The 11,477-nt window shown below is 39.2% G+C and overlaps 1 protein-coding gene across 1 annotated transcript; it reads left to right on the forward strand.

Moving 5' to 3' along the window:
• The first annotated feature begins 1,260 nt into the window (after nt 1–1,260).
• Nucleotides 1,261–10,553, forward strand: tmem38b (transmembrane protein 38B). The gene is made up of 6 exons (XM_004074581.4): nt 1,261–1,638; nt 5,469–5,625; nt 5,879–6,063; nt 6,158–6,245; nt 7,915–8,032; nt 9,749–10,553. The coding sequence occupies exons 1-6, from the start codon at nt 1,524–1,526 to the stop codon at nt 10,019–10,021; spliced, it is 936 nt and encodes a 311-aa protein (XP_004074629.1). The 5' UTR covers nt 1,261–1,523; the 3' UTR covers nt 10,022–10,553.
• Nucleotides 10,554–11,477: the final 924 nt, after the last annotated feature.

Below are 11,477 nucleotides of genomic sequence, written 5' to 3' on the forward strand. Positions count from 1 at the left end.
GTAAGAGGTAGCAAACAACGAATATGTAAAACTGTTAGAAATACGGTGCTGTTTTCTGTCCGGATTCACGGCTGAGACTGCTTTTGGATACAAGCTGCCTCTTAGTCTCTTTGTTTTTGTTCGTATTGACCTGATGCATCACCTGCCAGAGGGCAACAGGTCCAAGAGGTGGTGTCCAGGGTGGAATCTGTCATTGGCGATCCTATGGGCTTTATTTAGGCAGTGAGAGTGGTAATATCTGGCAGAGAGCGGCCAATGATTTTTTTCCTGCTGTCCGAACAACTCTCTCCATTCTCTTCAGCATCCTACTTACAAAAAAAATTGTGTTTTATAAAGAAACAAAAACCTTTGCACTATTAAAACAATTATTTTTCAGAAAGTAAAATAAACATTTAAAATATATTGGCTGCATTTTTCTGTTTTGCAAAACACATTAGAAATGAAAGTATAATCTGCAAGTTGGAGTAGTAGATGCTAAATTCACTTTGAAAAGTTCAGATTTGTAAACAAAAAAAATTAATTAATAAATAAAACATTTAAAAATACAAACACCATATGGTTGAATTTAATGAAAAGCAATGTATATAATTTGCAGAATTAGCTGCAATCATCGTCTTAACTAAAGTATAGATTTTTTACATGACCACAACCTGGGTGCATGTGAGGGAATGCAGCAACAGATCTGAATTTGGTAAAAGTTTAAAACACCTTTAAGGATGAAAGTATGTTTTTTTCCCCCATTGTTTCTCATTTCACAAAGTCTGTGGAGGATATGAAGCTTTCCTGTTTGTGTTCAATGAGACCAAAACCAAAAGTAGGCCTATATAATGCAATCACATGAAGGAGTTGAATATTTTGTAATGTTTAAGGATTATCACAGCAATAAAAGGTAAAATATAATGTAAATATATTTTTTCAATAATTAAAAAAAACATAAAACAAAAACTATTTTTTAAACTTCATAAAATATTAACGTATGTAGAGTTTCTATTGGATTCTTTGGAAAATAAAAGTTGAAATTTTTATATATATACACACGCATGCACACACACGCACGCACACACACTAACCACAAATGAATGACTTTATTATGACAAGACATAAATGTAGAAAGAGGACAAAACTGATCAAATGTAGCAGTCATGCATCTCAAACGGTCCCATCCTCTCAAAGGAGCCACCTTCTGACACCTGATTGGCTCCCGCCGCTCGTCTTCCTCCAATCACACAGCCGTTCTGGCTCCGTTCGTTACATCACCAGCATGGCGGAGAGACGAGCAGGAATTCCGGGTAGAGCAACTCTCGGTTGCCCGGCGACCAGCGACCCGTCGCAGCTAACCAGCTGTTAGCAGCTTCTGCTTGGACACAGCTGCCAGGGCAGCTCGAGAACAGGGCAGACTCTTCCGGGGATGAAGACAAGTGCTTCACCCTGATGCTCAGAGTTGGACCGCTGGGAGCTTTGTTTCCACAGGAAGTCCTCGAATGAACTAAAGACGAATTCTTTTTTTGTGCAGAAGTGACAGCATGGAGCTCCTGTACCTGGACGAACTGTCTCACGGACTGGCAAACTTGTCCATGTTTCCGTACTTTGACATGGCGCACTACATCGTGTCCGTTATGGCGCTGCGGGAGCAGCCAGGTATGTTTTTAATTAGTGATGCGTTGAAACACGAAGCTTCGCTTAAGGAAAGTCACCCCACTGCCACGCAACCACAGAGACAAACACGAGCACGCGCCATTAAAAAACATCATCTGTAAAGTTAATATGCAATTTTTTAAACCATAAAATTCACCTTCAGGGCTTTGCTGCTGAAAGTAATGAGATTAACAAATTTGTAATTAGTTTTGATGTAAACTGCAGATCTTTTAATTCTAATCATAAGTAGGCTAATTTATATGGAGCCCTAAACATGACATTTTAGATAAATAGTTTTCTCAAATTAATTGTTCCTAAGAATGAGCATTTATTAGCCTTTTCGTGGCACAAATAGGCATTTTAATATGTTAAGTTCCTACTAATATTTTGTTCACACAAAATGCTAACTTTTGCGCGCATGCATGAAAAATGCGAACTTGTGGGCTCAAAATGCGAACTTGTGGGCTCAAAATGCGAACTTGTGGGCACAAAATGCAAACTTGTGGGCTCAAAATGCGAACTTGTGGGCTCAAAATGCTAACTTGTGGGTTCAAAATGCTAACTTGTGGGCTCAAAATGCTAACTTGTGGGCTCAAAATGCTAACTTGTGGGCTCAAAATGCTAACTTGTGGGCTCAAAATGCTAACTTGTGGGCTCAAAATGCTAACTTGTGGGCTCAAAATGCTAACTTGTGGGCTCAAAATGCTAACTTGTGGGCACAAAATGCTATCTTGGGCCTTCAAAATGCTATTTTGGGCCTGGAAAATGCTATATTGGGCCTGCAAAATGCTATTTTGAGCCTGCAAAATGCTATTTTGGGCATGCAAAATGCTAATTTGTGCGCGCAAAATGATACTTTGTGCGTGCTAAATGCTAACTTGTGCGCACTAAACGCTAAATTGTGTCAGCTAAATGCTAATTTGTGTGCACAATAGGCAAATTTTTTTGCATATAATGCCAATGTTTAAATTTTTGACAGGAAATACTTACTTCGGCACACAAAATACCAAATTGTGGCCACATGTTATTAATTTGAGGGAACAATTTGTTTTATGTTAACGTCCTGTCTAGGGCTCCATACATGTTACAGTATAAAAGGAAACTCAAAGATGACTTTTAAACTTGTGCTTCCTGACTTAAAGGTTAATAGAGTACTTGTATGTTAAAAAAAAGGTTTGTTGACAGACTCTTTGTAAAGAAAAGTAATGAACTTTTTTGTTTAGAATTTGAAAAGGCAAAATGTTACGGCACACCTATTAAAAATTATTCTTATTTGCTCAAATTCAAGGCTGTGGCTGTTTATCAGCTGAAATTCGGAGGGTTTTAGGGTGTGGGGCACTAAAAACGCTCTGCAGTTTGCTGTTGTTACTCCTCAGATAAGATCCTCCAAACTGCTGTAACAGTTCAATGCTGCATTCAAATGCAGAGTTCAGATGTAGTCAAATAAATGAGGGGTCACCTCTGCCCCATGGTGCAGACAGGATGCCCCCCCCCAAAAAAAAAAACAAAAAAAAAACAAACAAACAAAAAAAAAACCTACAGCATTCCAGGCTAAGCTAAAATTCCAGTGAAAAACATTGAATCTTCCTGGTTCTTTGAGAAATGCATCTGAAATGGTTCAGTGTGCAGCTTTAAGGCCTCAAAGAAACCTCTCCATGTCCTAAAAAGTCGTGTAAATTAACTTATTTAGGAAAACATGATTATATCATTGAAGGAACTTGTTTGTAAAATAATAAGATGGTGCATTCCGAAGTCAAAAAGTTAATTCAGCTAATGGAAAGGTGCATCTTTCTAAACTGTAGAACAAAGTTATCATAATTTGAATAACGGAGGGAAATAGCAAAACCATGCAGCTTCTTTTAATGAAAAAAAAACAACTTTAACTTTATAAAGTAATTGAGTCAGAGTAGGTGTTATGTCACTGGCTCTGTGGAGTCGGGTGGACTTTTAACATCATCTTTCCACGTGCATGCAGCCCCATTGTAGTTCAAACCTATTTTGGATCATGCCTCGCCAAGCATCCACGCTCTTGACCTTTTCACTAATTGTCCCTCACTGCTGTGGGTAGAAGTATGCACAAACAATACGCCATGCAACGGCCCTCTTGTCCGTAGTCTTCTGGGTTCTAAATTTTTTTTTTTTTTAAAAAGTGGCTGAACTTTTTGAAGATTAGGGAGGAATGTCCTAGAACTGGAGACAAAAGGTTTGGCCATTAAAAGTTAACGCTTTACTTCTTCCCAAAAAGGAAAGGAATCGCAGAGATGGTCCAGCCCTCCTTTTCTTCTCTTTCCGGCGGTAAATCCTCTGAAACCTCCTCCAACAAATCTAGCAAAAATGGAGACAGAAAAAGTCCTTTCTGCCATAAGAGAGAAACTGAAGCGGTGTTGTTATTTCTTTATGCAGTAGTTGAATCTCTTTAAAAGTGAAGTCCAAATTAGTTTTTTAGCAGAGGAAGAGTAAAGACGCGGCTGCCCTTTTAGGATGAAAGCAGAAATTCTACACTGGCTTCTTTGTGCCTAAAAGACTTGAGCAACTTCTTTATACGGCGATCAGTGCTCTCTTTTTGTGGACAAATCCAATGGAAACTGGCTCTAAAAATTCCCAAAAAAGGAAGGACAGTGTTTGCTTTCATCCTGCCAGAAGCTGTGCTGATCCATGACAGGAGTTCTGGAATAATAACTTGGCTATTTTTGATAGAACAACATGAACGGAAGTAAGAGGGAGTTTGGACTGTTGGCTGTAAGGGTCCTGACTGTAGTTGTAGAAGGTCACACACGTGAAAAGCAGACAGCTTCAGCCGCTCGTGCTTGTTTGTTTGAGAAGGAGGCGTTAGAATGCGCAAGCCGCCGCCTTACATCTTTCTGCCTGAGGGAGACGGGCTTGAAACGTGAAATTCACCACACGTTCCTTCAAAACCTTCTTCAGGATCAGCTCTGACTTTGCAGTGATATGGCCCCCTCTTCGAGCTGTGGTAGAGTGGGTGCCGCCTTGAACCCAACGCGTTTTCCAAATCTCTGTATGAAAAAGCAGAAATGTTTTTTAAAATGCGGCTTGTTGACCCACCCATGTGGTTCCTCGGACTCTGCTTGTTGGTTATTTTTGAGATTAAAATGTCTAAAATTGCATTTTATGACTATTTTCTGAAGTGCTCCTCCTGGTCTTTGCTGCTGTAGGACAGGAGTTACCAAACCTGAACAGTTTTAAACTTGTTTAAAACCTGTTTTTGCACAACCGTCCACGATTTCTGCACATTTGCTACTAAGATGTTTACACTTACTAAACAGACTGTTAGAGGAAACTTTAAAAAAAACTGTTTTCCTAAGAAATGCTAAAAGAGTTCTTAGATTGAGGGCTTTAAATTTAACCAGTTCCTCTTTAGGAGTCTCTAATCTATCGGTAATCCTCAGATTACTCTTTTGATCCTGAAGGTGGTGGCAGCAACTCAAGGCAGGTGAGGCTGGATTAACCGAGAGCTGTCTTTCTGACGTTGGGTGTCTTTTTATTTTATTTGAGGTAAATGAAAGAAAAAAAGAATGGAGTTTTCTCCAGAGAGAAAACAGAGTTGCTGATGAATTCCACGATGTATAAAAGTCATTTTTCTGTACTTTGATCTTTTATCTTCAGAGTAAACATGATAAACTCACCTTTATGACACTGAGCTGTGCACAAGTTAATGTTTAGAGACCTGAAGGCCCACATCATCGGTCAGATGAGTGCAAAGTGTATACATCAAAAATTATTCAAGAATTTCCTGCCGAGTTTTACAGGATTTTTTAAAAGAATTCTGCACAGGGAAATACTTGTTTACAGGAAACGTTTGTGTTGTTGTGCAGGAGCTCTGGAGGTTTCCAGAGCCAGCCCCTTGGCCTGCTGGTTCAGCTCTATGCTCTACTGCTTTGGGGGGGCAGTGCTGTCGGGGATCATGCTGGCCGAACCCCCTGTGGCGCCTCTGTCCAACGGCACTGGGGTTCTCCTTGCCTCGATCGTCTGGTAAAAAGCTGAAAAACAGAACAATAAAGAATAAGAAAAGATCCACAATCTTCTCCTATTTTGGAGAGTTTTGATGTACAAAGTACTTCCTGTATCTATTGCAGCTTCTCTCTCTTCTTTTTTTTTCCATTCATGGTCTTTGGTGCCCCCTTCAGGTGGCAGATTAAATGACACCTCTTTAAAATTAAAAGTTTACGGTGCCCTCTAGTGGCGAAAAGAGAATTTTTCTAACATGTGATCCGTGTCTTCACAGGTACCTGATCTTTTACTGCCCCAAGGACGTGGTTTACAGCAGTGCAGCCTTGCTGCCCCTCAGGCTGGTGCTGTCAGGAATGAAGGAGGTGACGAGGACATGGAAGGTCCTTGGAGGAGTCACTCAGGCACGCCAAAAGTACAAGGACAGTCTGCTGGTTATGATAGCCATTGGCTGGGCCAGAGGTCAGTGAGTGAGTCTGTTGACTTAGTTTAATTTCATTTGGGGGTTTTCTTGAAAATAAGTGTCTCAAGCAGCTGCCTCTTGTCGTCTCTCCAGGTGCTGGAGGAGGTCTCATCAGCAACTTTGAGCAGCTCGTTCGAGGCGTTTGGAAGCCAGAGACCAACGAGCTCCTCAAGATGTCTTAGTGAGTCTTTACCAGCCCTAAAGTACACCTATGTGCATGTTTGACCTGAGGAAACAGGGTTTGGTGTTTGTCTTCACAAGATAAATGAAGTCTCACTCCTAACTGTATCGTTTATAAAAACCTTTAACATCTGAGATGATGCCGGCAACACCTAAATAACACACAATCTTTGACCTACCGTAACTCTTCAAGCGTTTTGCCCGATCAACGTGAGTCAGCTGCAAAGAAAAGCGGATTTTCATAACAGTGCAAAAAATGTCAAATCTGGAGCTAAAGCTCAGGTGTGGAGGGTTTAAAAGGGAACAGTGTAATAAAAATAAACACAAAAAGCAGAATCACACATGGTGCAAAAAGTCAGAATTAGCCAAAGGCTGGTTTTCATCTGCAGCTCCATGGGCCATGATGTAAAAAGGCAAAAAAGCACTCATGCATATACAATAAAATAAAATACAGAACACGTAGCCGTTTACTATACAATTAAAACTAAATACAACATTACAACATTTAATCACAACATCAGTAGTTGGTATTAGCTGGTTTGCTTACAATCTGTGCACCATAACCCATGAGGCTAAAATGTAGTTCTTGTCCTGTAGAGACAAACACTGGGGAGGGCAGACTCCCTCAGATAGGTGATCTCCAACACTTTTTAAGCCACGGATCCATTTTAAGTCTGACAATATTGTCACACACCAGCCTGTACAAGGCTGAAGTCCAGTTTTTTTTCTAGCATTTGGTCTGTTATTATTAAAATACAAAATTATAAAATCAAATTTTTTGAAACAAAAATGGTCCATCATGAAATCTAGTGTGAGAGGTCAGTTTCAAAACACCTGTAGATATTTGACAGAAGATGAAGTTGAACTGAAACAAAGAGGCTGGTTTTTACTTTAGTTATTTTTATTTAGCCTTTATGTATCCAGGCAGGCAGGACAGATCAAGAACAACATTCTTATTAACAACTGTCGCAAGACCTTTTGAGAGGAAAGGAAGGAAGAATCTAAATTTCTAAGGCAGACGCCATCTTCAGCCTCGTCTGACTATTAAGGTGCACCAAAATAAAATGATATAGCTGTCTTTTTTTCAATAAATAGAATTATAAATGTGAATCCACAGTGCTGGCAACTTTATAATCAGAAAAGAAAAGAATAAAGAAATACTCAGAGATGCAACTTTGAGCTCATTTTTCTTTATATCCATCATCATAAAAATGCAATAAGAACTTGGAAAAAAACACCCCAAAACACTTTTTTCTTTTTTAAATTAGATTTTGAATTTTCTTTCAAGTCAAACGTCTTTTCTTCAGCTTCCTTACTGGATCTTTGCTGTGGAAGGAAACTTAAATCATTATTATTTTTTTTAAACTTTCTTTTAGCGGTTGGAACAAATTTTGCAAGTATGATAAACATGTGAACTAGGACAACATCTTGACATGTGTGAAGAGGAAAATCATAGCCGGATGTGAAAAAGAGAAACCGTCTGTTTTATAAAATAAAACTTCCTTTAGAATTATTTAATAAATAAAACAGAAGTGGTGTAAGTTTCTTTTCCTCTGTGGCCGGGTATCAAGTGACCCACGCGTTGGGGCACTACTGGTCTATAAGATTTTATGAATATACATGGTTTCCCATTTGTTTCATCTGTATTTTTTTCCGCACGGCTTTTTTAGCCCCACAAAGATCACCCTGATCGGGGCGGTGCTGTTCACTCTCCAGCAGACCCACTACCTTCCAGTGCAGAAGCACCACCTGATGCTCGTCTACACCATCTTCATTGTTGTCAATAAGGTCAGTCTAGGGGTTTATATGGATGAAGCTGAGGTGGTGAGCTCGTTTTGGTAGATTTTATCAATAATAAAAAAAAAAAATAACAGTTGAGATGCTGGATATTTTGAAGACATTGGGTGCATATGTTTTTTTTCTTTTTTCCTGCTAGATCTCGTCTTTTAAATGACCTTCCTTCTTTGGCTTTTTGAAGCTCTTGCTTCAGTGACTCACATTAGTCTGTATTACCCGCAGAGCTGGAGTTTTTGCATCATGTTCTCCAGCTTACATCATCATCCCCCCTTTTCTCAGGGAAACGCGCTCTCTTGACTGAGACACAGATAAATCTACTGCGTCTGCTTTCAACTGATTGTTCTTCAGATCGCTCTCTCTGACTGATCTGTCAAATTAACAGCAAACGCTTTCATCAGATTTATGAGCTGTGTCCAAGCCTGCTATTTATAATTGTGCGCTCAGGCTAATTCCGATTATTCTCAGTCATTCACTAATTTAAAGTAAATACAAATCCTGTAATTTAATGTGTGCATGTTATCATTTAAAATGGTTTTCCTTTTTATTTAGTAAGACTCGATTCCAGTTATGAATTTGAGCTCAATGTCTGCTATTTTTCAGTTTTTAACAATAAAAGCGTTTGTCTCTTAGTAGATGTTGGTAGTTTTTCAGATAAAAGTTAAGAAGTTTTACGCTGGAAGATCACAGCATTATAACAACCAAGACTTTTTTTTACTGAAACACAGAATTCATTTGTAACTTGAAAAATTAATAGTTTTGGAGAACGGGACATAATACATTATTTTATTAAAAGTTATATCTCATTGTGGAATTAGAAGCTTCAAAAATATGCCTAGAAATAATAACTTATCAGTTACAGACTGAATATTTGTACATCTGTAGTGCACAGACGCACAATATCCTGAAAAACAACTAAATCAATATTCAATTTTGAGTATAAATTCAGTTCTTCTTTATTTTTGGGCTGTTCTATTTGGAGGTTGCATACGGAAAATCATCTCCCTCCATCTTATCTTCTGCATCCTCCTCTCTCACACCACCTTCATGTCCTCCTCCATTACATCCCTGAACCTCCTCTTTGGTCTCGTCATTCCTGGTAGCTCCAACCTCAGCATCTCTGTTCTTCCTCTCAACATGTCCAAACCATCTCAGTCTGCTTCCCTTCATTATCTACCAGGAGCTTTTACTCAGATGGTTTCATTGGTGATTCTATTCATCCTTTTTTCTCTGCACATTTCCTTTGTTCTTCAAAATGGACACCAGGACATTTGTCCTCCAAGATCCTGTTAAACAGCTCAGCCAGAAACAGTCCTGTCATCTCTCCCATTCAAGTATGTTGTCAGCATCAACTGCCACTTCACTCTTCATCCTCTCAACATTCATCTCACTTCTCCTCACTGATCTTTCTGGCTACTTCCTGCTGTTGCAATTTATTGCAAACATGTTGGAGCTTTATAATCTCCTGAATATTCCAATAAGGGCAACTAGTCCTTTCTTTTAGCTCAGGTGACCAACAGATTGCATTTAGGGATTTAGGTGTTATCTCCGTACCGATGAAGTTCCTGTTTTTGTTGTTTTTTATTATTTTAGGTTGAGTTTTCTGTTGGGTTTGATTTCTTTGATCATCTTCAGCACTGTCCCACAGTAGTATTGCAAAAGACAAGCTTTTGTCATCTTTAACTTTTAGTTTCTTCCCTTCTTTTTTAGTCTCGGATCATGCTGACTGGCTCCTCTTCCTCACCTTTCGCCACTATCGAGTCGGTTCTTTACAAGACCCTTTTTGCAGGCCACTCCCCTTACTCCGCCCTCACGGGTGAGGCAAAGGAAGCGTGCATCAATAACGACAACGCAAAAAGGGAAGCTAAGGAGAATGGATCCTCCAGATCTCCCAGTGCTGCCGTGGAAGGACGAAGCAGCTCCTTGAGAGCCAAAGAGGAGTCTACGAGCTCAGACACAAAAGACTCCAAGAAGATCAACTAGCTCGCCTTTAGCATGTAGCAGTTTTTCAGCAGCAGGGTTATGGAGTCATATTTGTCTGATTTGCTGTGTTTGTATGTTTGTTTTGTTTTTTGTTGAAGTGGATGAAAGCATTTTCTTTGACAAAAGCTTTTGAATGTGCTGGACTTCTGCAAACTCTGCACCTTTCTCTGGGAGCTGTGAAGGACTTCCTGTTCAGGGGGGGGGGACTTCACAGGACGCTTTGACCAAATACACCTTCAAATATATATTTATTTTTAGAGCAAAAAAATTTATATTCATATTTCAAGGTTTTGGGGACCAATGCTGTTTACCTGCTGGATTAAGAATGTATTCGCGCTTTTGTTTAAAGTCTAAAAAAGTTTAAAATTTCTTATTCTAACGCTTCTTTTTAAAAAGATATTCAGATGTTTTATTATATTTTTGCAGAATAAATGCACTCTTGAATGTCAAATTTATAGAAATGGAATGCAACTATATTTTGTTGGATTGAATGCCTTAAATGAAAACTGACAATAAACAGGTTTCAGTGAGATGTCGCCTTTCTTTATGATTTAATGGTTACAACTCAGTTCTGGAAAAGTTGAGACTTTTATTTATGATATGATGTCATGTAGGATTAGAAGTCTACCTCAGGTTTCACAGTTGCTGAACCAGGCCTGTGTTTAGTGCTGTGTAGCGTTTTTTGTCCCAGTTTAAAGATGGACGAACAGCTACATTTTGGTTACCAGACATTTTTATGGTCGTCTTTACGTTTGTTTTTTTGTCTATTTATGCACTGAATTTTCTCTATAGGTGAAGATCTTTCACTCCAGGGCTTTTCTATTTCTGCTTAATCTTAAAAAAAAAACATTTTTTTGCCTCTGGCACAAATTAAATCAGCATCCAATTTCAAACAATTTTTTAATTGAAAGTGCAAATTTTGTTTTTTGTTGGTTTATAGATCTGTTGTGAAAATATGCCTGGACTGGGAGGTTGGGAAAGGTTAAAAATTATAAACTAGTTTTTTATTTACCTAAATTAGCAATATTTAGATGGAGTTGGGGGACAGATGGGGGCGCGAGAAGAGGTCCAAGTGTTGGAGCAGGACCGGAGACAAGACAGAAGTGAGGTTCTTCTGGACAGTTCACCCTCCCCTGGTGGAGCCGTGAGCTGCAGACACAGCCACTCAGGATCCATTTGGTGGTTTAAATAAATATAAAAATATATATAAAAATAAAATCCTGCCATTGCTGCAAATATGCAGCTCTCTAATAACTCTCCCCACTCTGATGAAGCAGAGAGGGGAGAGCACGACATGAGCTGAAGCAAGACAGGTGGCCGTTCGCTGTTTACGCAGACAGAGTTGCTAGAGTGTGCAGTATTCCACTCAAATCGGGGAAGTTTTTGCTAAAATTGGGCTGTTTTTTGCCCAATCTGACAACACTGCAGACAGACACCACGCTCGCATGAACTCCAT

The sequence above is a fragment of the Oryzias latipes genome, chromosome 12, assembly GCF_002234675.1.
Source record: "Oryzias latipes chromosome 12, ASM223467v1".
NCBI lineage: Eukaryota > Metazoa > Chordata > Actinopteri > Beloniformes > Adrianichthyidae > Oryzias > Oryzias latipes.

Bases quoted from the DNA above. Each gene is read 5' to 3' on its own strand.
- tmem38b (XM_004074581.4), top strand. From the start codon at position 1,524: ATGGAGCTCCTGTACCTGGACGAACTGTCTCACGGACTGGCAAACTTG. The intron at 5,626-5,878 runs GTAAAAAGCTGA...GTGTCTTCACAG, and splicing joins CTCCTTGCCTCGATCGTCTG to GTACCTGATCTTTTACTGCC. The intron at 6,246-7,914 runs GTGAGTCTTTAC...CGGCTTTTTTAG, and splicing joins GAGCTCCTCAAGATGTCTTA to CCCCACAAAGATCACCCTGA.